The sequence below is a fragment of the Charadrius vociferus genome, unplaced genomic scaffold (genome assembly GCF_000708025.1).
Source record: "Charadrius vociferus isolate BGI_N301 unplaced genomic scaffold, ASM70802v2 scaffold12, whole genome shotgun sequence".
NCBI classification, from domain to species: domain Eukaryota; kingdom Metazoa; phylum Chordata; class Aves; order Charadriiformes; family Charadriidae; genus Charadrius; species Charadrius vociferus.
Window position 1 is genome coordinate 401,761 of NW_009647422.1, and position 27,398 is coordinate 429,158.

Sequence of the window (27,398 nt, forward strand, 5' to 3'; positions counted from 1 at the left end):
CTGGACACGCTCCAACACCTCAATGTCCTTCTTCTAGTGAGGGACCCAAAACTGAACACAGTACTCGAGGTGGGGCGTCACCAGTGCCGAGTACAGGGGGATGATCACTTCCCTAGTCCTGCTCACCGCACTATTCCTGTTACTGGCCAGGATATCATTGGCCTTCTTGGCCACCTGGGCACATTGCTGGCTCATATTCAGCAGGCCGTCCACCAACACCCCCAGGTCCTTTTCTGCTAGGCAACTTTCCAGCCACTCTTCCTCAAGCCTGTAGAGCCACATAGGGTTGTTGTGACCCAAGTGTAGGACCTAGTCAAGCATGACTATGGTCTCATACTGCCAATACAAATGTAACACACTGTTCATTGCAACTAATAGCCCCTGTGGCTCTGAAGTTTGATCCACAGGTCCTTTTGGACCTACATATTATTTCTAAAGGATCTAAACAGGAAAAGAAAGTCTGTTGTCCTCAAAGGCACTGACGGTTGACGAAGGTGGAAAACCATTGCTCTCTATCACGTGTGATATGCTTTGGGGTTTCACTTCTTTTCCAGTCAAAGCCAACCTCAAGTGTTTTATCAGGTTCATTTTTAAAAGATAAGGGACTTTCTTCCTACTGAAACAGAGGACTCCACAGTAGATGACCTATACCTGAGTTTTCTCCCAACCTTTTCAATAGCTTCAGCTACTGTAAGTCTTTGTCTGGTCCTCAGGTACCTATGAATCCTCTACAAAGTCTACATCTTTTGATTGCTGTTCTCCCTCACTGTTTAGCCAAAGTCAAATATTTGGGGTCTCATCCTTTGATGGGGAAGTGGGCATATATCTATTGAAAATTAGGTTAGAGGTGTGCCAGGGAGCAGCCCAAGCCAGCTGATCTTGAGGAACTGTAGCTGGGCGACAAGGGACGTTGCACGGACGGTACAGCCAGTCACAGCCCCAGTGAGGAAGCAAGGAAGGCCTGGAGGTTCAACCAAGAGTTCAGATCATCCGTCAAGTTCGTGGTGGCAAAGCAGGTACAAGACAGGTACAAATCCAGGCCAGGACGTCAGCCTATGGATCCATTCCAAATCAGTGGAGCCTTTGATGGGGAAGGGCTGTTGCAAAGATGGAGATCAGCATCCTACAGCATTGCTGAGGCAGGACCTGGTTGAAATGAGGTCTTGGGCAGGTCAGGAGTTGAGGGGGACAAAGCAGATATATGGATTTTCATTTTTGCTATATTTCAAATCATTGTAGATACCCTATGGTAATCCATTTATGTGGATTTACTAGGTGATCTGAGGCTGCCTCACCCCATTTGAGTTCTAGATGACATGGTACAGGACTTGTCTCCCCTTTCCACCATGTGCAGAAGGGCAGCATCAGTCACTACCTTACTAAACAGGGATATTAGCAGGTGTGGAACAGAGAATCTGGAAAAGGCTTTATTTTGAAAGGTTACACTTAGTCTACGAGATTTATTTTAGGTTCATTTTATATTTAAGAGGCAAAGAAAGAAAAGAAACCTCCAAAAGTATTTCAGCCCACTCTAAAAACCCTATGGTAGGTATCCACAATTTTAAAGAAAGAATACCACACTGTAGCGCATTTGCTCTACACACCAGGAAAACATCATTTACTAGGTCTGTCAACATACCAAGGAGAGTACTGCCTCAAATCCAGATGTATTTTTTTAAATTGAAATATTCTTACTCAGATACTCAAAAAATTCTTTTTTTTTTTTCTTAGTTCTCCCTATGTCTAGTTCAAATTTATTTAAAATCACTTTTTAACCCTACATTATCAAGACTTATAGGTTAGGTCTGTGATGTTACCAAAGGACTATTTCTAGCAACTTCTATCTGCCGGGGCACAGCCATCAAACTGTATCTGGCAGTTTCTGTAGCCTATTCCAGTAGTTGAGCAATGAGCGATCACTGGATTTCCAAAAAAGTTGGGCTTATCTCTGCATTTGAGGATGTAGTCACTAACCTATTATTTGGGCTTGGCTCCTCTAAAGCCAGTTTTTAATCTTGGGTGTGGATTCAATCAACTTTGCCCACTCACACGACTTGAGATTGAGTTTGCTGGAGAGGAATCACTTTTGCACAGCAGTTTAGTAGATGACAAAAGTCGTAACGTGCTTGTGATGCAACCACACAGGCAGCCTGAATACAAAGAATTCAAGCTATGACCCTCCTTTAATATGCTTTAGGTACAGAGTCGAGTTTATCTCATGGGGTAGGACTGAGGGAGTAGGAAGGCATGTACACATAGACTAGCTGGCCAAGCTTTCATTACAGATAATAGACACCAACAGCAGGCATTGGATGCTTAAATGAAAGTAGCGGAGCTGTGTGGTGTCCTGCCTGGCCTCCAGCTGCTTTCCCAGAAGTGCATAAGCATCCAAAAATCTGAATCATATCTCCAGGACAGTGCAGATGTCTTGGATGCACCCAGACATGCTACCAATGGCATTTGGTAGCTGTGTTTATGTAACTGAAACCGACTCTAGATGAATAGCCAGTGATGCCTAGACAGCTATACAGTCAGCTGTATGTAGGTGTTTACTTTAGGGAGAGCTGAGTGGCTCATGGATTTCACTAACTGTATTGCTAATACTTCCACTGGCTTAGACATCCAAATCATACATAGGCTGCAACACACAGATACCTAAATTTTGCTATCATAACCTGTGAACTGAACACCACCTTTGCTTTACAGCATTGGGTACTTCTTATCACAGCATTTATTTTTTTCCTGAAGATCATTCTCTGTCATACAATGCATTTATTTAACTTGATAAACTGTTTCTTCCCTTAGTTGGAAGATGCACTGAAACCTTTTGTGTTTTTCAGGCCTGTTTTGTTGTTTGGTTGTTTTTGTGTTTTGTTTTTTTTTTCCCAATAGCTTCTACCACCCTTCTGCACTGCTCTGAAAATCCAGCTCTAGGTGGATTAGGCAACCTTGAGGAAGCTCAGCATTGGCAAAGCAGGTAAAGCGGCCTGCTGGAAGGATTTCTTTTAATCTGGTGTCCGCACAATCAAGTTATCTGAAAAAATATGCTGACATTGTGAGAGTTAAAAATCAACTCTTAGTGAGAAATTTCAGCTACCTTAACAACGTGTCTTTGCTGCAACACCAAAAAACCCAGCCGAAACAGTTGTTCATAATCTTTCCAGGTTGTCATGTAGTTTGTAAAGTGATTTGAAAATATTAATTGAAGAGTTAAACTGTGTAAAAGGTGCCAGGGGACTAGAGGAAGAGAAAGCAGCTTTTCCTAGCTGATATAACTTAATGATGTATTGCAGCTGTCCTTTGCTAGTCATGCAAATCTCGCTTGGGAGAGGTGGTACCTCAGGTTCGCACTGGCTGTGAGCGGGGGGCAATGCTTTGGTGCGTCGCCTGGCTTTCCGGACTGCGCACATCCAGCTGGGCCAGCAGCGTGCCCAGCACACACCACGCACCACGAGATGGCAGTGCCTCCACGCAGACCACACAGAGCTTCTTTTTGTTTTTGACAACCCCTTTGCTGCCTTCACAGATCTGCTATGAAGCAATATATGTTCCTGAAGCGTTCCCTACTCCTACACATACCGTCATGTCCTCAGACATGCCATCAAGAAGGGATCAGCAGCCTTTTCACAGCCCAAACACAACTTTTATCCAAGAAACTTTTGCACTCCCCAGGATTATTAATATCATCACCAGGTGTGTCCTTTATAAAAACATATGTAACTAGTGGCTTTGTATGTATGAACAGTATCTCCACATAGCCCTCGATTCCAGCTTATGGCTTACACATCCTGATCCAAAATGTTTGAAAAATAAAAGACTTGGAAATGTTAATAGCATAGGGAGGGATGCAGGGACATTTTGGACAAAGGACTGGCAGAGCAGGTGCCTGGTGTGTTGCTGAGGTTGCTGAAGAACTTTTGAGGCATTGTGGTGGATCTCTGTGAGATCAGTTCTGAGGGTGACTGGAAGGAGCTTGAGGCAAAAGAGGATATCTGGGACATTAGTGCAAGCTGAATGTGCGTGTTGGTGGTATATGGGCACAAATTAGGTTGTGGGGTCTGACAGGACTGGTGGGGTTGCTAGAGATATTGAATTGTCTGAAGAGTCTGAACACTGGATGGCCGATGAAAAGGTCCTTCACGGTGTACTGTGACCTATCATCTTTCCTCTCCATCATTTCTCCTTTCCCTGGATCCTTGGTCCAGGAAAGAAACTTTCCAGTAGTAAAAGGAAGATGATATGTAGTGAGATAGGTGGTCTTTAAGTCAAATGCATGCCATCCTGGGAGCTCAGCTGGGAAGAAGGAGTTGCTGTGTGACACAAATCCACTGAATAAATGACAAAGTTAGGTGGGAATGAAAATAAAGGGGAGTTTGTACTGGGACAGTAAGTGTCCCTAGCACAGAACCCTCACACCAGGTTTTTTTTAAGAATCAAAGTCTGCCAAAAGCAGAAATATAATTCACTCCACCTTTGATCTCCCCAAAGACAAATGAAGAGATACAGGTCAATTTCTTCATATAGATGATGCAGTAATGTTTAGCAGAACTGTTTCCTCAAGAAAACATTCAGAAGTAGTCACATACCTGAACTACTGGTCTTCTCTCAAAAATGGATAGAAGCAGGGTACCACAGACCTGAGTCTTAGTGGGTGTCTTGGAAGGGCAGTGGGGCATTAACTCATGCTACAAGACCATGTAATGAATTTTTTTTTATTGGATGGAGATGTCAAAATAGTGTATATCCATTGGCTTCAAAACTGTATCCGTAGTAAACACAATTATAAGACTGTCCTTTTATAATAAAGTCTCAAATGAAACACCCAAATTGATATAATATAGTTAAAAATTACTAACTCACAACAGCTGTAATTATCACTTACATTTTATAGCTGTACATCATACAAATGTGTTCATATCACTATGCTAGGCAACAACACAGGAACAAGGATTACTTTTACAAGGAAAACTGATAAGGAGGTCAAATAGACAAAATGACACCTTGTAGAGGACATTTGATTTATCGGGACAGATGGGGTAAATGCCTAATTAATAAAGGACTGATGTGAATTATGCATATAGAAATCTGGAAAATTCATCTCTGCTCTAATAATTGAACTACAGATGAAGCACTTAAAATCAACAAAGAGGCTTCTACAAAGTCAGTGTCCCCTGGCCTAAGTAATTAACCAAAAGTATGGCAAAATGAGGGACTGGAACACTACTTTTTAAAGCTACAGTGATATTGTGGTTCACAGAAAGCCAACGTGTACTTGAATGGCAAGTCTGGATGCAGGGTCGCCTGGGAATGTTCCTGTCTTGATAGGTGTGTCTAGTGTACCTTGTGTGCCCTTTAATTACTTTTGGAGAGTTTGAGGTAGAGTCCAACTCAGTTCTGAAGAAAGAGGAAGGCCACCCAATGAAATGATGAAAGTGCATTCGTTCACTCTGTTTTACTAGATGATATTTTGCTTCACTAGACCACACTGCTGTGTTGATAATTCTGACCCCTGAAACATCATTGAGTGGAGTGGTAATGAGCTGAGAAATGATGGACAGGACTGAGATAATCACAGCAATCACATCAGATTAGTCCTCAAAGGGAGGTCCCCCAAAAAAGCACAAAAGCACAGTTTAATTCTGTATTTCATTAATGGATATAACCAACTTTCAAGTTTATGGTGGTAGAAGGTCTGTTCCAGCTACACAAGGACCAGCATCTGGGCACTAAGACTAGGTCTGTAAGTTATTCTGAGCTCAAGGTAGCCCAGCTGGCATACTGCGTTGGGTTTGACCTATGTTCTCCCTTCATACACATATAATCTCTCTAATGATCAGCTACTCATGTTTTCCCATGGACAAGAAACTGATTGGGGTCCTCTGGACTAATTTAATCTCTCACGGAAGAAAAAAGACCCAAGTGGACAATGTAACTCATTCTTTTTTGTGTCACTCTTGAGACACCTTGAGATTCTTTTTAAAGGAGGTTGCTTAGCAAGTTTCTGTGTGTAATTCCCATTAAGTTGGCTTAAAGCAACCAGTAACACATCACTAATCATTATGGCAAACCTTTGCCACCCCCTAACTGTTTCAAATTAAAATTGGGAATAATGCTTTTGAAAACTGGTAATTTTGGGAAACACTAACAAAGATGTGACAAACATACTGGGTCTGGGAGGAATTAATATAGTTCCTTTTTTTCTGAGTGTTAACCTGTTGACTCACTCTAACTCAATGTCTGGGTTTTCACATCAAAACAAGTGGATTTTATATGCTTAAGGAGAGAGAGAACCAGGGTTGTGTAATACTGTTCTGTAACAGGTGAGAAAAGCAGACTCACATTCAGGACAAGAAATTCACAGAAGGCTTTTGACACTATGGAAAGCCATAAAGAATCCAAGCTGGCCATCTCTTAGGTAGTATGTTGCAACACCACAGCGGCTCATCCTGCTAGAAAAGCTCAAACAGAAGTTACACCATTCTGGTACACCGATTTTTTCCTTTTCGGGCTGATTTTTTCAAGCAGTGATAACTGAGTGACATAGTTGACTGGACTGTTTTCTCTGGACAAAGTCTTGTGTTTGTGTGTGAAGTTCAGGTATTCTTGATACTGCCATTTGCACAGTTGTTTCTTCAGTTCACTTTGAACCTATAGAAAAGGAATTTAAAAACAAAGAATCAGAAAATTAACACTTAGTTGTCATTGAAGATAAAATATGTCCAAATGACTGCCTGGCTACTTAACCTAGATGCACAAAGGCACCCAAATCAGTCAGGATTAAGAGTTAACACATTTTTAGAAGAACTCGCACTATGTCCCTATTCACTTTTGAAAATAAACAGACTTAATTTCCAACGTTCAGAGGATGATGGAGAAGGTTTTGACTGCGGTTTGTTTATTTTTGTAGGTCTGCTTCATAAATATTTCTACTTTTTTGTATAATTTCTATTCTTCCTCATACTCAATCTTCTGTGCCTCCTTGCTGTGACCTGCTATGTACAATAAGGGTCCTTCTCCAGGCTTTCATTTTATCCAGATTTCAAATCCCTTGAAAGATACTGAATCAACTTGAATACAATTTACATTTGAGAGAGGTCTTGAATATCCTCAAAAGCATAGGCAAAGCTGATTTTTTTTACCATCTGACACACAAGGAACAGGTAGGTTGAACAACCCTGTAGGTCCATGGTCTGCTGTTGACACTACTGGGACCCGGGTGAGGGGACAGGGGGAAAGGAGGTTCTGTTGCCCTACGTAAAGCAGCTCACGCCCCAAGCTGTGGCAGAGGGAGCGCATGGAGGTGCAGGAAACAGCCGGTCCTTGCCACCGTTCACATGAGCAGTCTGCTCCTGGGGATTAATGGCTCGCTGTGCCCTGTTACCTCTGCTTGCATTCAGTTTCATCTCCATCTGGTTCTCCTGCAAGGGGGGTGGCTCTCCTGAATGTCTACAAAGTGATTTACAAAAGCCATCCTTAACTAAGAAGATTTATCAAATGCTTCTAACCACATAGATGCCATATTCTGTGGCTGTCATTAGTACTGAAAGTCTATGACAGTGTTACAGTTGTAACACCATTAACTCAAACTCCCTCCAAGTTAAATGCAGAAATAAACTGTTAAGTGGAACTATTAATTCTTACAGGGGGTATGTGTACAGACATATGTGATTTAAGTACTCTGAACTTAGGAATTCATCTAGTAATTCTGTTATCTAATCCTCTACTAAGTATGGGCTCTACTGCCCGTACATAAAGGAGGATGGGCCGTGCAGAAGTACATCTTGGACATCAGGGCTCCATGAAAGTCACTGATAGTATTTACCATTGAGATGGCCCCTATTCTGCCTTTATCCTCTCTGTTAACCACACAGGCACACCAGCCCCTGCGTGCAAGTGCAAGTATGGATATAATATGCCCTCTGGAGCTTTCAAAACTCCAGTAAATAAAAGTGGGGCTTCTTTCACCAGCCCAATACTCCAGTACTATCCCTGCAAGCTCAAGGCCCTCCAACACTCCTGTGTACATCATTCCAAAAACCAGGACGTACAATACTAGTTTCATCACATACAGACACCACCCTGCTTGGCAGCAGCACAGTCTCTCACTTTGTTGTGGATACTTACAACTGAAGAAACACACACACACACAGAAAATATTAATTATTTTTTTATGATTGCAGGGAACCATAACAGATGCAGGAAGGATCCACTGCCAAGTTGTAATGAGTGGTTAATCTGCTCCAGAAGCAGTTATCCCTAAGCAGCATGGACGCAAGCCAACCCATACTGCCTCGTCTCAGGGCCAGAGATCACCCTCTGCCTGTCCCTTTTTTAACACCTGGTAGATTTGTGTGTTGGGAGATACGATATATAAGCTATTTAAAGGCTGTTGGCAAGGAGTCTATGCAGACAGAAGGCAGGTGGGAAATAGAGTGTTCTGTATTTACAGTTAGTCCTGAAGGCACTCTCTCAGAACAGCACTAGAATGGCCATTACAAATTGTTTTCCTAAGAAAAAAAATGTATTTTAGGCATTATTTATCCTTGCGTAGGATTAATTTCACCTACATTTAGCCACCACTATGAGAAGTGTCCAGTCTAAACTAGTGGGGAGACTGAGGCACCGTTAGTGGGTCATTCTTCTCATCTAACCTACACCCTTTTCTGAGGATGAGATGTGTTTTTACGTTTTCTCATGGGTTTTGTTTCATTCTCATTTTTTGGGGAAAGTGCAAACAAATTTAATTAGTTTGTAAAATGATAGGCTCTCTGAAATGCACTACAGAGAATTTATCCAAATTCTAAGAATGTTACAAAAACAGGAAAGAAAGTATTTGAATAAAACTACTGACAACGCACAGTCTGACCTGGGAAAAGGAAAGGGAAAGGGAAAAGTAAAAGGAAAGAGAAAGGAGAAAAGGGGGAAAGGGGGAAAGGGGGAAAGGGGGAAAGGGGGAAATGGAAAGGGAAGAAACTCACTAGGAGAAAATAAACCTAAAGAAAGCGAGAAGCATTATGAGCTTTCCATTGAGACATCATCATGATAGCTATCAGACATAAATCAGAAAAACAGTCCCCTGACAGGAAAGTCGCCAACCATTTGTAAAGGGTCGTTGCTTCAAAGCTTATTTTGTGTCCTTCTCTCAGAACTGCATGAATACAAATAAAGTCAACAAAGGTACCAAGGAAAGAAAAGATATGGGTATTTCATGCTTTCAGGAGCAGATCAAAGCACAGATCTGTTCTGAAAAAAGGAAAAAAGAAAAAAAAAAGAAAAAACAGGAGAGGCCCATGAGTTTAAAAGGTTTTGATAATCTTATGTAGTTGCTACTCACCTCTGCATTTGAGAAGCAATATAGAAGAGCGACAACAAAACCCTAGAACAGGGACGATAGGGAGAAAAAAGTCAACCATCAGGATTTAAAGCACAGAATCAGAGAAAGACATCAAGTTTCATTCAAAATCTGAGTAAGACAGAAAAAATACATACTTTCTATTGTTCCATTGGAATTTGGGTGATGTGGCACTATTTATTAGGCTTTCATGATAGGATTAAATTCCTCAATGGACTGGCATTTCTATATGTATATTATTCCCCAGGTGTAGATAAACTAAGGACTAATTTACTGTTTACTGTCTCCTACAAACAAGTTCTTCCCCAGATAAGGCAGTAGGGACCTGTGTCTTATTCTAGTCTATATTTACGGTAGTGAATAAACTGGGTGAGGACCTGCTCTTGTTTTACATCTTTACTGCTACACTGTCTTCTTTCACTCCCAAGACATTGGCTGTGTGCAAACAACCTGTTGGGTTCATATTCACCCAGAGCTGCAGTCAGGCATCGTTTAGGGGAGTGTTAGTCAGCTGTGAGCCAAGCCATTTCATAGACTGTGCTAACACAGGCAAACACTGGGCAGTGCTAGACTATGCACAACCCTGAACACCAACCTTGGCTTCTCTGTGTTATTAAAATGTCAACCTGGTCCATGACACAGCTTTGGCCTGGGCCAGCAAGTATTTTCCCAAACGGATTCTGGCCACGGTTGAGAGGTAAGCATGGAAGAAGGACCAATTTCAACACATATCGACTTGGACAAGCTGTTGTGGGTTGCAGGGGAAAGGGGAAGGAAAAGGATCTCAGCTATTTATTACGAAGTGTACCATACCCAGGCACTGGCCCTCTCAAATCCAAGATATTGTTCTGAGCAGTGGTATAGCAAAATAAAAGAAATACAGAAGTATTAACATGATGGATTCACTACTGCTAAAGGGTAAGGGCAGAACAGGTTGTTATATACTATCCTTATTCTTTCATTCCTCTTATGATCACCTTCATTATATGTGGGATTAGTTTCAATCAGTGCACCTTAATCCGTGGACCGATCTTCATGGCACTCTGTCATTGATATTCAGTAAAGGTAGATATTCAAATTTTTTTTGTGATTATTATTATGAAGTCTGAGTCAGAACTCAAAAGTAGTGTGAGATTTCAAGTAATAAGATAAGGGAATAAACAACAGAAAGAGATTGTGAAGGAGCAAGATGGAATATGTGCATTGAATTTAGACACATTATTAACACCTGCTCTAATAACCAACCTAGAATATAAAATTCCTGAGAATTCAGTGTTTCAAACCAAACCTCTTAGGACTGATCAACATTTTGTCCAGCTTACCTGAAAAGAACCCAAGCCCAGCTCAATATAGAGGCGAGCTTCCAGACCAGTGCTTTCTGGGAAAAATGCAAATACAATGTAGTGCACTCCAAAGAGGGGGATCAGGAGTAACGTGGATTTAGCAAGTCTCCTGGCAAACCAAGAATTAAAGAACAATGCACTGTTAGAAATATGGAATTAGTGATAGCAATTATATGTTCAAACAAATTTTAAAACAGAGGACAGGTCTGTAATGGAGGCAACTACATCTGACGAAGTTATGGAAAGATTACTTTCTGCCACTCCCACTGTCAACACCTGGTGAACAAAGATGAACAAATGAGCACGTAAGTTTTCTGGACTGATCTTTAAGGGTTCTTCTCCCTGCTATACATGCTAAAAGAGGTGCCCCAAGCTAAGTATTGTGATCTACTCTCCTAAGACTAATCCCAGGTAGGCATCTGCCATATGAGTGTCTCAACTTCCAAAACTGCCAATGGAGATCTAATCATCACTGTCAATAGAACTTGATTCAGCTTAAACAGTGGTGTGAGAGCAACTGGTGATGTCCTAGGGTTTTCTGCTTGGCCTTCAGCTCACTCCAGAAGGGCACAGGTTTATGCTAGGTCCTATGCCATAACAGCCGTACCCACATACCTTATGATGAGTTAAATAGCTTGCTAGAGTCCTCCGACTGCACTGATGAGATCCCCATTTGTTGTGAAGGGGATCGTAAACAGGAAGAACTAGGTTCAGTTAGCAGAACATCAGTATCATGTTACTGCTAAGAATTTAAAGGAAATTATCTACATTTTTCTCGATGTGGTCATTTGTGTGGAAAGGACTGGAAAGAAGATGGATGTGTTACCTGAAATTTAGTGTTTACACTTTCAGTCTGGGTCCTTTTGGACTTATAATACTTTCTATTTTACTTTTCTTATTGCCCCCAACATACCCACTCATCCCCTGAAGATAAAGAGAGATGTGATATTTGGGATGAAAAGGAAAGTTTGCATTGTTATTTCTTCTGGGGATTTCTCTTTCTATTAGTAAAGGAGAAGAACATTTTGTGCTCCTGCCCATAAAACATTTCTTATAGCAGCTAGAACAGGTCAATATCAAGAGACCCAGAAATACTTACACAAAGTGGCTCGAATGGCTCCCTCCTCCCTCTTGAGATTTCAATTTATGGACTAGAATTCTGATCACATTAATAAATATAATAAAGTTAACCTAAAAAGACAAGAAAAAATTCTGTAAACTTATGAGAAAACAGGACATACCTTCAGTTGATACAAATGATCTAGAAATCCCCCGTCATAGGAATTGCACTGCTATAAACCTGTGGCATTAGAAATCAAATCAATGGCATTAGAAATAGTATTAATTTTTGACACCAATATATAGCTATACATAAAGATATGCTGAAAGCTATGTTGAATTAATATAGACATATGTCTGATACTAACTCCTTGTACTTGTTGTCAGCACCTAAGCAGATCTTACATGGTCTAAATAGTCCCCTCTGTCCCCTTTATTGTTTATGACAGGGATTATAACATATACAGACCTAAATGACATACAGTTTCCTCCCTAAATTTAGGTGGAATAAATGTGTGCATAAGGGAGTTTTTATTATCTTAAGTTTACATGTTAAAAACTAATTTTAAAAATATACTATATAAAATGATCAGTATGTAGTTTTTTGTGTTAAACCAGCTTCATATTATCTAAGAACGTTGCCAGTATCTATATTATCTATATTATCTAAGAATCTTGCCTTTCTTCAGAAATGGCTTACAGAGACACAGACAAGATTGTGGTATGTGGAATGGAGGTGTCAAGAAAATTCCATTAAGTCTTAGCATGACTCCAGAAAATATAGGATTTACCTATTAGGTTGTGATTTAGAGTGTTTGGGGTGGGGGGGGGAAACAACCCAACAAGCAAAACCCAACAAAAACAACAACAACAAAACCACGTTATACAATAATTTCCAACTATTTGAAATTCAGTATCATAGCATGTGGTAATGCTTTTCTCTCAGCTTACTGAAAGAAGATACTAACTCATCTTTCATGAGAAAAAAAGACAAGAAACTTACTAAGACAGTTAGCAGAATGGGGCCTTTGATGATCCATAACACCACTCCATTTTCATCGTCATCCCAACATCTGAAACAGCAAACAAAACCAGTCATGTTACCTGTCCCATGTAAGCTTCCCACAACACAGGAAAGCATTTCTGTCACTGAATAAGAAAGTGATGGACACTAAGTTTTAAATCACTATTTAAAGGCCAATGCTCGTACCCTGATACCTCTCTAAAAGTTTCTGTGCAGCCCAATCTAAAGGAAGTTTATTCAGTAAGAGGTTGAAGAAACAAAGCAAAGACAAGAAATGCACATTTGTATTTTCAGGCTTCTTTCCCGCTTTTCTGTTGAAAAAGTGACTTTTACAGAGCACAGGTCAAAGGCTAAATTGCTGTGCATCCATAATTGTAATGACTTTGGGGTCATAAGGAAATAGGTGAGAAAAACCTAGAGCCCTTGTAAAGGTACGCTGAAGAGAGGGAGCAAAATGGGGTTTTGGTCCCTGTTTTGAGGCTGTTCATGTGTTTAACATCAATAACAGTCCAGTTTAACTCCCTCCAGTCAAGTGCTATGCGTGCCATCCCGGCACATCTGAGTGTAAGGTGTATCTGCAACATGACCAATGTGAGTTCAGACCAGCTGTGTCTGAAGGATTCGGGTTTCCATTTACTAGGCTATTAGGTGAAAGATGAGTCATTCTGATACTGTAGTTTGCTTATATATCTAATATTAGAAAAGCAACCAAATGAATGGAGGATCTGTAATGAGATTCATCTGACTATGTAGATATCCTCATCGGATCTATTCAACTACATTTCCTTTGCAGTCAAAGGAGATCAATATAGCAGGACACAATCTCATCTTAAAGTGGACATCTAAAATACATCAGAGAAGTAAATTGAACAGGTAGGTGGGCACTTTGCTGGAAGAGCACCCGAAGTTCAGACACTTTTCAGCCCCCTCTTTAAGCCTGTGAGAACTTGTCAGAACTTTTTCCTGCTCTCCACCTTTCTCTGACCTCCCTCTGTAACTAGAGTATCTTGTGGCAGATTCTTCTGCTACAGATCCAACAGATAAACCCAACAATCTTTTGGAAGAAGAACAGTGGGAAAGGAGGAAAAATGAAATCTTCCTTGGACCTCTCCTGGCTACAGAAAGGAAGCACATGATATGGGAAGGTAGACCACTTCCACTTATGAAGCATTACAGTCGAGAGTTACTTCTGCAGACCTTCTCCAGTAATACAAAAAAAAAAATAAAAGAAGATGTGCCAAATGCAGTGGAGCATAGAACATACTGCTTCTACATCATTAATCTGAGTCCTGAGGAAATAGGTGTAAAATAATATCTTTTCCAATTGATCATCCATGTGAAATGACCTGAAAGCCTTCAGGGCAGCTTTTTGGTAAACAATCATCTACTTTATACCTGGCTCTTATATGAAAAGATTAAAATAAAATAAAATAAAATAAAATAAAGAATCAAAGAATTCAATGGAAATGAAAGAAGAAACTATTTATCAGGACACAAAGTGTTTGTTTGGGAGATATTTATTGAAGAGATTAGGTTTAGTAATTTATGGCTGATTTTATACAGAAACAGTGATTTTCTTAAAATATAATTAGTTCAAGGACTGGGGCTTAGGAAACTAAATGAAATTTCAGTATTTACTATGATATTTTCAGGTTTTATTACTCCACATATGCACATCAAAATCAGAAGACTCAAAACTATTTTCTTATTTACTTGTGTATGAAATGTAAAGATCAGAGGCACAATTTTGGATTTTTTTTTCTTTTCTGTTTTTTATATCTATTTTTCCCCAACAGAAAATCAAAATACAGTACAAAATAGGATGTCCTTTGCTTCCTTATCCAAGCTCTGACTTACCCAGTATTTTGTCGATGGATTCTTGTGAGGACCCAAGCAATCATCACAGCAGTGGGAGCTCCTGGACAAATCAACATGGAACAAAACATAATTTTTTTGAATACTGTGTCCCAAGGAAACTTTATTTGAAGGCAGTTCACAGTACATCAGATTGGATGTACATTAAAGGTCAAACAACAGGTGAGACAATTTTAAATAACTTTATGAGAGAACTTAACTTGCAGTTCAGGGAAGAAATAAAAAAAAAAAAAAGCAGGAGAATGAAATAAAAACAAAGGAGAATAGGGGATGCTGTGAAGCTGTTTTCAAAACTAATAGCTAAGAATTACTTGAAGTTTTGGATATGAATTATGAGCACTTGTGAAGCTGGAGGAATCACTTATTTAGCCAGAGCTCTTTTATCCTGTGAATTGTGGCCAGCATACAGTTCTTTGTACACTAGATGGAGGAGTTCACATTTTTGTCCTGAGGAACCTCTACTAATCACTCTAGATCATCAGTTGTTGAACACTCAATTATAATTTAGCTAAATCCAGGAACTGGTGATTTCTAGCCTCACTTTGTCACTGTTTGTCCTTCTACATTTATGACAGAATAGTTATTTCCTTTTTTTTTTTTTTTTTTTTTTAAGTAGTCCTATTAACAAGAGATTGGTTTTGCTGTCCTTTTGTGGAATTGAAATTCCAAAGACTTTCAAAGTGACTTTCAAAGCTGTCACAAAAGCGACTCTAATCTGAGCAGGTGACGTTTTCACTGATAAATCTAAAAAAATATAGGTAATACATTTCTATGTATTATTTGAGATCTGTAGGAAACGCCCAGAAGTCATCCTTCCTAATTTTAGGCCTTTGTTCAGGGCCTTTAAGCGGGGACCATATTCAGTTCCAGTTGCCTTTTTAAGGAATGAAGTGAAATATTTGCATCCATATGACCTAAGATCTGAGTTGCCCCTGAGATGTTTCACTTTCCATTAATTACAGCTGGAGATGAGGATTACTACATTATTAATTGAGGTGTTTCCTTTGTTATCTCAAGTTAGCTGTGATTAATCAAGGTCTAAGTATCTAGTTTCAGCAAATCATAATTGGAATAGCTCCAAATCAACATCCTCTTTATAAAATTCAGACTTTTAGTTGCGTTAAAAAATGCCTGAGAGTCTGAAAATGTAGGACAAATTACTATTTACTTCAGAAAAATTTGGATTTCACTCCTAAGCCAAAAATGGCAATGTAACCACTCAACTGGGTTGCTACTGTTTTAGAATACCAAGTTGAGGTACAACAGTATCTGAGAGTCACAATAAACAATTTCCTGCAGTGAAAGAAATGTTATGTATTACGTGCACATATTCTGACAATCAGATAGTTTTAATTGCTGTCTAAACTCAAAAGATTCCTTAAAGCCAGAAGTTATCTGAAAAAAATTAGAATTGTTTGGTTCCTAGGCCTGAATTCACATGATTTAAGTTTAATCTATCTATTCCTGCTTACTAAAAGCAAAATGTCAACTTAAAGTTAGTCACCAAAACTTCTTTAGTCAGTGGAGGAAGGCAACATGTTTCCAGGTTGTTATCCAGCTACATTACTCATCTTTTTGAAAAGTGGATTAATCACCATCATGACATGCATACCTCACTCTACTGACCACAGGAGAAACCTGGAGAGATAATTTAGATTACTTGGCTAACATTTAAATTATAGTTGCACGAAATTAATTCCAACCATAAAGACGAGTGCTGTGGTCTTTCAAGTAGACTTATAGCGCTTCCAGTAATCCACCCTATCCCACCCTTCAAAGTTTTGAGTGGTTACATATCTAACAAGATAATAAGAAGGACAGAATAATGGTATGGTGTTGGTGTAGTAGCACTGGATGAATAAGCAACTTTCATCAGAAAGGTGGTACCTTCGATAGGCACTTTTTATCTCCAAGCAAATATTTTATTTAGTTCTAAAAGTAAATGGAAATACTAAATAACACAAAGAAGAGAAGACTACTAACCCCAGCCAGTAAATATGAACCACCATACATACTGCTTGTCCGAAACAAAGGTCAGCAAAAGCAGTGTTTGCAGGTATATCCCTTCTATAAGAAGCCAGAAGAAATTGGCCAAAATACTGAACTGGAAGAATACCACAACAGCCTTACAAGAAACCTGGAAATACAAAGGAAGGAAAAAAAACAACCCACACATTAGATCTACTCTCCCTTGTGACTGGTTTCTCTTCAATTATAAGCAAAATTATCACACAAGAATGAGGAAATTAACACAAAATTTCACTAGGTTTGGGATTCCATCATTATGGTTGACTTTACTTCTTTTTTTTGAAAAGGAAACATTGGCCCTCTGTTACAGATGAAATTCTTTACCGATAGACCTTGATACAGCTTCATTAGAAATGACAGACCTGTATACACCAAAGCTGAACGTAGCTCATAGCACTTGGTCTTTGGGTTTGTATAATATTGTTTGTCTTAAGATTTCAGTTCTAACAAACTAAAGAGAAATGGGATTAAGAAATATCCATGTACTTTTCAGGTAAAGAATTAAGTGTTAAATCAAGAATAAGAGAGGGGAAGTTTAGTACCGTTGACATTAGGCAGTGGTCCATAGTTTCATCTGCAAACAAAACAGCATCTTTGGTGAAAACAGCAATTGCTCTCAGGATAAAGGAGACAAACAGGTGCATATGGATGTAATTCCGTGTACAGTGGAATTTTCTGACATGGAAAGAGAAAATAAACATTGTTCTTCAAGAGAAATTTCTCATGGTCTCATCAAAACTCAAACAGGAATACAGAGTGACTGCAGACACCTTCCAAAGCAAATAAATGACCTGTCACTATTTGAGAGGTAGCTAGACACAAGGGAGCAGAGCAGTTATTATCTGTTTAACCTAATAAAAGTGTTAGTATAATTGTCCTTGAATTACTACCCATTTAAAGGAGATGCCGGGAGCAGAGAGTAACTCTGGGACTCTTGGGCTGTATTGCAATAACACCTTTTAATTATTCTAAATAGCATTTTTTGTTGAACAAGCTTGCAAATAGGCTTTTCAGCCCCTTTCTGGCCAGAGAAGAACAGAATATTGAGTGGATATCAGTCACATGTGGTGGGATGGCTGCCAGAGAAGTAGCTGCCTTACCTTAGACTGCATTTCCCTAGATGACCTTGAACTGAAGGAATCTCCTTTAAGGTTTGGACATATCAGCCTCTTGGTCCTGGGTCCCTCTCTAAGTCATACGACCTTTGAGACTGCCAATCTGCTCCAGTTTGGAAGCTGCTTCTGCGTTCTGCACTCATATCTGCAGAGTAGCTTAAGGCTTTTGTCCAAGTACATTGGAACTAATCAAAACCAGGATCCATTTCTGAATATTCAACATCATCAAACATGATATTTAAATATCTTTAATTCTCTTTCTATAGCTCCTAATTATGGAAGCAATGGTCTTTCACAACGGGAATGGACAGCTTAGAATGACTACAGGTTCAGGGTATAAAACATTCAGTTTCTGCAGAGCATGTCCTGCTATGCCCTGGAGAAACAGTTATTTTATACTAATAGCAATAACAGGTTGGAGCATTTCCACTGTATGGTAAGATTAAAGAGACTAAGACAAACTGCCCAACCACATGTATTTTTTAACATCTGAAGGGAAATGCCACAACGTGAATAGAGAAGGACCCATTGCCATCGACACTGCAATACCTGAGAAGAGTTTGAAAATAATAATAATAAACCAAACAACAAAAACACAGAGGGTTTGAGAGGAATTAGGATCAGACTACTTTGACACATCCTGAAAAGAGACCAATTTATTTTTTTTTACCTGAAGGCAGCAAAGACAATTAGAGCTGTAATGAGTGAAGTCACTGATGCTGCATAGCCAGCAGTGTAGACACGCCAAAATGCAGAATAATATGATTTCTATGAGAAAAAGAGAACACAGACCAATGCTGGTGGTTATGCAGCATGCATGCTGGTGTCCTTATTTCACCAAGATACATTTGCTCTTACTAGTCAGTCCCATCACCTATATATTGCTTTGCGTGCTTGAGATCTGATTCAGGGTTTTCCCTCCATCGTTAACACACCTTTTTTCTTTTGAATCCTACATAACCTTACACATGAGACAGGTTCTACAACTCACAGTCCCAAATGAAATAGTGACCCCTTTGAGCATGTCCAACAGGAAAATATTACTTTTATTAATTAACTATGTTTTCTCCTATAGGTACGTAAAGACTCTCGGGCACAGTAGTTTGCTGATGGGTGATTTGGGAATACGTCCCTTTAGACCTGGGCCAGATTCTGGTCTGTTTAGCTCAAAGGATGTTTCACCCTGATTTGATAAGTGTTAATTTTCATAAACAGCTATAGTTAAATGAGAAATAAAACTTGCATTTTGTAGGTGAGGAAACTGAAACATCAGGAAAGAGTCACATCACACTGTGAAGGTAGGAAAGTTAAAGCCAAGAAAATAACCTTGCAGTCTTTCATCCTTTGGACAAAGAGTTCATTCACTAGTTGCATACTGTAACACAGTAAATTCTTTATAGTTCATTTGTTTGTTTTGTGTTCAAATATCCTATATCCCAAGAAAAATGAGGCCTAGCTTTAGCTATGCAATTTTTTTCCTGATTCACAACAAGATCACCTAATTACTCAAAATCCCAAGAAACTAAATTCTCTGAATCCAGGCAAATTTCCTCCCTGCAAATGCAATGGACACTTTGTTCTCTAATTGATCCAAACTCTGTTTATCCAAAAGGCAGCAAATCTAGGTTGAGACAACTGATTAGCAATTTTAAGTAGATCCATAAATAAATCATGCAACCCTGACAACCTAGGAATCGTCCTGGTATTTCTGAACACCAGGCCTAATCTTTTATACAGGTGAAAATTAGCAAATAGATTCTTCAACTGAACAATGAAGTATTTCCATGCATTTTATTTGGCAGCTAAATAAACAACACTATATGCAGGAGACATCATAAGTCCTTACTGCAAATACAAAATAAAATCAAGTTGTTCTCTTAGAACATAAGTGGAATTCTTCTTACTTACTTCCCTGTGTTTACAATGCAGTAGAACTTACTGATCTTATCTTCCTTTTACAGACCTTGTGGGTTTTGGAATAACAAATTAAACACAGCTGCAGCACAGACATGAGCTCTACCCTGAAATCTTCCATAATGTTAAAATGTAAATATAGTCCCTTGCTTGCTTCCAGCCTAGGCCAGATACAAACTATGCCTGGCTTAGTACAAGCCAGGGACTGCTTGGAGAAAGCCACCCCCGGAGGGTAAGAAACTTTGGCTCTGGGGGTGAGATCCATACCACGGCAGCCGGCCCCAGGGCTGGAGAACTGTTCTTCAGAATACGTGCCACCTTATGAGTCTTACATCCCTTCTCAACTCTTTGTGTGGTTTCCAGCATCTTTCCTGAAGTTTCTTCAGCATTTATCTTTGTAGCTTCTCCACAGTGTAAAGTACAAATATTCTTATTTCTGCTGGGGAAAGTATATCTATAGTGCATGTTACAGCTGTTCTTGAGTTTCGAAGCTTATGGAACCAAATGGCTGAAGTCAATTGTGTCTACACTTCCTAAAGACTGAGATACTTCTGTGCTTGATCTTGCATGCCTGGAGAACCAAATGGTTTACTCCAGATAACACACAGAGTATTAGCCATGACAACCCTCCTCACCTTTCTGTGTATTGCTATGGCCTGTGAAAAATGTCATTTTTTCCACTCTCAAGTCATGACTGCACACTTACAATGAGCTATATGAGTTAGTCTCTTCTTTCATAGATTGGAGGAAGTCCACTGCTTCTATCAAAGTACGACAACAGGAGGAGGAGGCAGTGATGTACCCCATCTTGCATTTGCGCAAGATCATAGAATTATAAAATCATGGAATCATAGAATCATAGAATTGTCTAGGTTGGAAGACACCCTTGGGATGATCGAGTCCAACCACCTACCCTACTCTACAAAGTTCTCCCCTACACCATATCCCCCAACACCACATCTAAATTGCTCTTAAACACATCCAGGGATGGTGACTCAACCACCTCCCTGGGCAGCCTATTCCAATGCCCGACCACTCTTTCAGTGAAAAAATCTTTCCTAATGTTCAGTCTAAATCTACCCTGTTGGAGCTTGAAGCCATTCCCTCTCGTTCTGTCATTAATTACCTGTGAGAAGAGACCAGCACCAACCTCTCTACAGTGTCCTTTCAAATAGTTGTAGAGAGTGATGAGGTCTCCCCTCAGCCTCCTCCTCCTCAAACTAAACAGTCCCAGCTCCTTCAGCTGTTCTTCATATGATTTGTTTGCTGGGCCGCTCACCAGCTTCTTTGCCTTCCTCTGCACTCGCTCCAGCACCTCAATATCTCTCTTGTATGTAAGATGAATGAGCCTTGTCCAATGTAGGCTGGATATGAAGGGATGGAGACACCCCTATTCTCCCTTGCTGCTAATGTCCCATTTAGCAGTGGTCGGAACTCAAAGGCAGAGGCAGTGAGCATGTCTCTGTTAGTCAACAAGCTTCAGCCACGAGGCACTAACTCTACCAATGCAGTGTGAGGTGATTCTTATCCTGGGGTGTCGTGGTTTGACCTCAGCCAGCAACAAAGGACCGCGCAGCCGCTCACTCCACTCCCACAGCCATGGGAAAAAAATCGACAGGGCAAAACTCATGGGTTAAAATAGTGCAATTTAACAGAACAGCAAAAGGGAAGATGAAAACAAAACAATAACACCGATAAAGGGATATGAAGACGCGATTACAGTACCTCCGCGAAGCGCACCGACCAGACCCACACCGCCTCAGCCCACCCCCAAGTGGCAACTGCTCTCCTCTCCCTGGCTAGCTCTTCTTATAGCCCGGGCATGGGTCACGAGGTATGGAATACCTGCCCCCTGCCGGCTCCTTGGGGAAATTAACCCCATCCCTGCCGGAACCAGGACATGGGGTCAGGTATGACAATGAGGAACATGGAAATGTAAATCATATGAAGATTTAAATGTGGGTGAAAAAGAAATGTTGCTGGAGCCTCAGTGAGCACCTAATGATGCTCTTCAGATAGGAAAAATAGAGGTTAATTTCCTACTCCACTGAACACCTAGGATAAAATGTGAAAATGCTCAATGGCATTCAAAAGTTCTCTCCTAGAGTTGTGCATTCACCACCATGCTACGAAGTAATGGAACCCTTTTCTCTGACTCAAAGAAAATCTGGAAAAACAAGGAACAGGAGGGGTCCAAAGGAATTTTCCCTGAAATATTCCCCACAGAGAGGTTGGTAAGGCTTTGCTGGGAGATGGAAGCATGATGTGGATTCAAATTGCCTGTGTTGGACAACCAAAGTCTTCTTTAGGTAGGACAAATGAACGAATCATGAGTCTACTCGTTAACACCAAGAGTAAACAACTGGATGGAGAGGAAAGTGCTAGCCTTTGCTTTATATTAAACCTAATTTGTTAAACAGGCTCTAAATATACCTAAAAAGTTTGAGCTTAGCACTGAAGACAGGTAATTACTGGGTTCTGACAAGGCTCAGATGTGTGGGAGCATCCAACTACTCAGCACACTCCAAAGAGAGTGCTCTGGAGATGTCCACAAGCAGGAAATAAAAAACTCACCTGATCCTCAGGCCCTTTACTGGAACCTTCATCAAATCCACAGGCAACAGTGTATGGTGGAAATGGTTCTGACCAATATGCCTCCTGTGTACAGTTTCTCTGAAGGAAGCCTTTAATGGTAAAATATATCGGAGAATGCATTAAAATGGGAGAGGGGGATGTGTTCTTTAAGTTTTGACAAGAAAGAAAAAATTTTTATTCCTACTTTGATTCTTAAGTTAGTCACTTACAGGTCTAGTCATGTTCAGCAAGATTAGCTATATAGTTATAATCGTCTATATATCTACCCCTTGAAAAGTTGAGACTTAGAGACCCAGTTCATTTCATGATGCATTGGAAGTTCTGCATTTCATACAGGAAATTCATTCTGCAAATTCAATTTTTACACAGAAGAAATCAAATTATGCAGTCTATCCTGTGTTTACAACATAATCTTTGCTTGTGGACGAAGCCCTGAGCCACTTCATCTAACTTGGAAGTTGGATACAGTTTTTGAACTTGGTCCTGCTCTGACTGGAGGATTGGAATAGATGACCTCAAGAGGTCCTTTCTAACATGAATTATTCTGTCACTGTATATATCAGTGATTCTGTGACATACTTATATTCCTTCATAACATCAGCAACGTAGTGCATAATATTTAGACCACCAAAGAGACAATTCAGAACAGCATAACAGAAAAAAAAAATATTGTCAAATATTGACCATAATCCAAGATGTGTATCATCTGGCTAACTACTGTATGTTGACTGACATAAGATAGCATTGTGAATCAGGAAAATAAGCAAGGTAGTGAACATATACGTATTAGAATTTATTCAAAAATATGTAGGGATAGAAAGAATAGAAAAAAAAAGTCTTGCCATGGATATTGGTGATTTCTTCAAAAAATCTTGGACAAGGAACTTTAACCACTTCCCCAAAAGTGGCTCTGGGCCAGCAGGTTAGACCATCCCAATCTCGGGCACATCCTGAAAAAAAAAAGGGGGGTTTCTAAATAAAGAAACACACAGAGAACATCACACAGCTGGTCTTCCATGATGATACTGTCTGTGGCTTTCTCACTAATTCACGTGCATGAAGAAGAGACACAACAGCACATGCAGCTCTGCAAATGAAGGATTGTATTTTTTTCCTGTTCTCCTTGAATGCACCATCACTCACATACGCACTTGGCATTCCGGCTGGACTTTTCCCCACCTTATCTCATGAGAGAACATACCTGAAATTCAAGCAGACACAATCTGAAAGTCAAATCAACTGGAGCTCTTTCTATTGTCAAAACAAAAGTCACTAAAATAAAAATATTGAATAATTATTAGCACTTGAGATTTCTCATTACTGGTTTCAAAGTCTAACTGAAAAGCATCAGACTTAAAAATTCATCCTTAGTCTCTTGCTTCCATGCTTAAAATCTATCAATTTCATATGACCTAAAGGAAATAATATAAGGGCTGAAGTTCTGGTCATCAGCAATCAATGGGATTTTTACAACAGATTCCAACAGGGATTAGATTCATCCCAAACTAGAAGAACATCTCCCAGCACCATATAAAACAAACATCATCAGGAGTACGTTTGACTGGTTGGCATTCACGAGGTTCCCTAAATCAGAGGTTGCCAGCTGATGATGCAGGGCATGTTACTAGCTATGAGTCCAATAAAAAGGGTTTTCGGAAGTTATAGTTAATCACAGCTTTGTCACAGATGCATCACATTGAAACTCAAGCTGTGGTCACACAGTGTCTGTTGGCAAGTGGGTGTGGGTGTGGGTGCAGCACAGAGAAATTATCGGCATGTAAAGGTGCCTGAACCAATAAAAAAAGTGCCGTGCTGTAACTGAAACTAATCTCTAGATGGTCATAAGGTGGATATAAAGCAGTGCATGACTTTCATTTGGGAGGTGTTATTTTCTTTCACTGATTCTTTTCTGTTTCCTCTGTGACTAATGACAAGGCAAATCTAAAATTGTCAAGAGGTGAAATGTGGAAGCAATATTACGTGGCTGTAGCTGAGCAAAGTTACTCTCTGGCTCCTGAAAAGATAGTCCTGAGAATCTCCCACGGCATTATCCTCACATCACCCTTGGGAGAATGAAATTCCTGGTATCCCCAATTTGCCAGATGGGAAAATAGAAGCCCTGATTCATTATCTCTAATTTTAATCATCTAAAACATATTAGCTAATCTTAGCTATGTTCCTGCTGTAATCGGTAGAAGGAGACAGGGACTTCCAGAGCATGATTCATCCCGTATATTGGAGGCTCCTTTCTGAGGACAGGATGAATCACTCGCTGCAAATACCTAGGTCTCTCTGATGATTATAGCCTAAACTAGGCTGCTAATTTACAAATTAATAAAGTCAGGTAATCTGAGTACCACTTAGAAATGCAGTGGCCCACACACTCAGACGTAGGGACTTAAAGGGTCCCTCTTAGAGGGACTATAGTACCTTTGAGGAGCTCAGTCTAAAAAACTACCGTATTTGGCAATATGGGGTTAAAAACGAGAATCAGGTGACTTATGTAGGAGTGCAACCTGTATGTTTTAAGTCTTGGGTCTGGTTTCATTTTCGGTGACTTCTACAGTTTTATCAAAGAAACAGCTGAGTGCAGAGGCAGAAAGAGCATTTTACGCACTGAGGTTTTCAAGAGCCTTGTGATTGTCCAAGTCACCTGAGACTCCATAAAGAGAACTGCAGTAGGAAATGGATCAAGTAATGTTGACCTCATAGATATTTAAGTCTTCTTCAGTAACCCAAGGCTCTTTTTTTTTTTTTTAGACAATGGAGAAAAATAAGCATTTTTAGAGCTTGATTCAGTTGATCTATTTACACATCTACTTCAAGATGAGAGGAATTATACCCTGGACTCTACTGATGACACTCATAAGACACTGCTCTAAACAACAAGAATAATATGGAACTACTTTAGATTAAACAGTTTGCAACACAGACTAATTCCAGCGTAGACTATCTGTTACTACTGAGAAATAACTCTCTACAAATCGTGATACTTCAGTTTGTCTCGTTCAGTTCCTGAAAACTAAAATGCAAGCTAGGGACTTTTACCAATATTAGTCTAGTTTTAAAACACTCCAGATAAAATATTTAGGATGAATTGTTTTTCTAGATCTAATGTTTCATTTTAAAATATATTGAGAAACGGTGCAAATACCAGAACAGACTTTCATTAAAGTCCTTCCATCTCTAGAGAATAAAAGGTGGAAAGCAGAGCTTTGAGATGATCAGAGTTGACAAGGTTGAAGATTTTTAAATAGTTTAACAGAACTTTGAGGGATTTTCATTTCTTTGAGTAACCTTTGCTACAAAGAGGATTCTGAAATCATGTAATTATTTTTCTGGTAAAGACAAAAAATACTTGGAATGTCATACTGTAGTACATGTAATAAATCATTATCCATAACACCTGATTTTTGCCAAAACATTCTTGGGTGGGTTACTGGATGTTCCAAGCGCAGAATGTGTCCAGGAGGTATTCCAGACTTGATTAAAGAGGGGGAAAATACCACTAAAATAGCGTAGGAAAGTACAAGAAGGATATCAGACATTAGAGTGATTGGAAAGGCTGCAGAAAAATAAAGAAGGAAATATCCTGGGGGTTAGTCTGTAAATTTTGATAGGCTGCTAAAGGCAGATTTCCAGGCAGTTGCAATACTTCTTATCATACTAAGAGCATGAGGCATCTTTGTCTCATAACTCCTTTGTAGAAAATGCACATCTGACAATTCATATAACCAAAAAATCTCACTGAGGTGGATGCATACTTTTCTAAGCAAAGTTGGCCAGAAAAAAATATAACTGAACTTTTGAAAGGGTTTGAACACTTTGAAATTTCACTTTGAATCAATTCAAAATGTGTCTCCATAATGCCAAAATCCCAGCAAAGAGAACCCCCTACACAACATTTTGAAAATACTTTACAGGCTCTCTGAAATGTTCATTTTCATTTTCAAAATTTATATTTGAGGATGTACCAAGTGTCAAAACACCATCAAAACACCACCAGAATAAATCTTTTCAAACAAAAAAGGAAACAAAGAACCTCCAAAAATGTATACGTAGAATATTTTAAAGAAGTCAGTATTATTTCTTTTTTCTTTCATGTCAGCGAAAGTCCCTCTCAGTCTTCACTGAGTTCTCTCAGTCTTCACTGGCAAGGACTGCAGCCACACTGCCCATGACACAGAATGTAAAGGCAAGGATTGGGAAAATGGAGAACCGCCCACTGTAGGTGAAGATCAAGTGCGAGACCGCCTGAGGAACCTGAAGGTGCACAAGTCCATGGGACCTGATGAGATACATCCGTGGGTTCTGAGGGAACTGGCAGTTGAAGTCGCTAAGCCACTAGCCATCATATTTGAGAAGTCGTGGTGGTCTGGCGAGGCTCCTGCCAACTGGAAAAGGGGAAACATAACCCCTATTTTCAAAAAGGGAAAGAAGGAAGACCCGGGGAACTACAGGCCAGTCAGTCTCACCTCTGTGCTTGGCAAGGTCATGGAGCAGATCCTCCTGGAAACTCTGCTGAGGCACATAGGAAACAAGGAGGTGATTGGCGACAGCCAGAATGGCTTCACCAAGGGCAAGTCATGCCTGGCAAATTTGGTGGCCTTCTATGAAGGGGTTACAGCGGCAGTAGACAAGGGAAGATCAACAGATGTCATCTACCCGGACTTCTGCAAAGCGTTTGACACCGTCCCACATGATATCCTGGTCTCTAAATTGAAGAGACATGGATTCGACAAATGACCACTTGGTGGATAAAGAACTGTCTGGATGATCGCACTCAAAGAGTTGCAATCAACGGCTCAATGTCCATTTAGAGAGCAGTGATGAGTGGCGTTTCTCAGGGATCAGTACTGGGACCTGTACTATTCAACATCTTTGTCGCAGACATGGACAGTGGGGTCAAGTGCACCCTCAGCAAGTTTGCCGATGATACCAAGCTGTTTGGTGAGGTAGACATGCTGGAGGGGAGGTATGCCATCCAGAGGGACCTGGACAGGCTGGAGAGGAGGGCCCAAGCCAACCTCATGCAGTTCAACAAGGCCAAGTGCAAAGTCCTACATCTGGGTCGGGGCAATCCCAAGCATAAA

General features: G+C 40.0%; 1 protein-coding gene across 1 annotated transcript in view; it reads right to left on the reverse strand.

The window, feature by feature from the left end:
- Nucleotides 1–6,379: 6,379 nt before the first annotated feature.
- LOC104282397 (vasoactive intestinal polypeptide receptor-like) overlaps nt 6,380–27,398 on the reverse strand; it is a 22,293-nt gene continuing 1,274 nt past the window's right edge. Inside the window, exons 2-12 of the mRNA XM_009880486.1 lie at nt 23,148–23,255; nt 22,285–22,394; nt 18,467–18,564; nt 17,224–17,356; nt 16,637–16,790; nt 14,636–14,696; nt 12,758–12,827; nt 11,795–11,886; nt 10,675–10,804; nt 9,335–9,376; nt 6,380–6,648 (exon numbers count right to left, since the gene is read on the reverse strand). Of these exons, the coding sequence (XP_009878788.1) occupies nt 6,460–6,648; nt 9,335–9,376; nt 10,675–10,804; nt 11,795–11,886; nt 12,758–12,827; nt 14,636–14,696; nt 16,637–16,790; nt 17,224–17,325 (840 nt within the window). The 5' untranslated portion in view covers nt 17,326–17,356; nt 18,467–18,564; nt 22,285–22,394; nt 23,148–23,255 and the 3' untranslated portion in view covers nt 6,380–6,459. The remainder of the gene's footprint in view (nt 6,649–9,334; nt 9,377–10,674; nt 10,805–11,794; nt 11,887–12,757; nt 12,828–14,635; nt 14,697–16,636; nt 16,791–17,223; nt 17,357–18,466; nt 18,565–22,284; nt 22,395–23,147; nt 23,256–27,398) is intronic.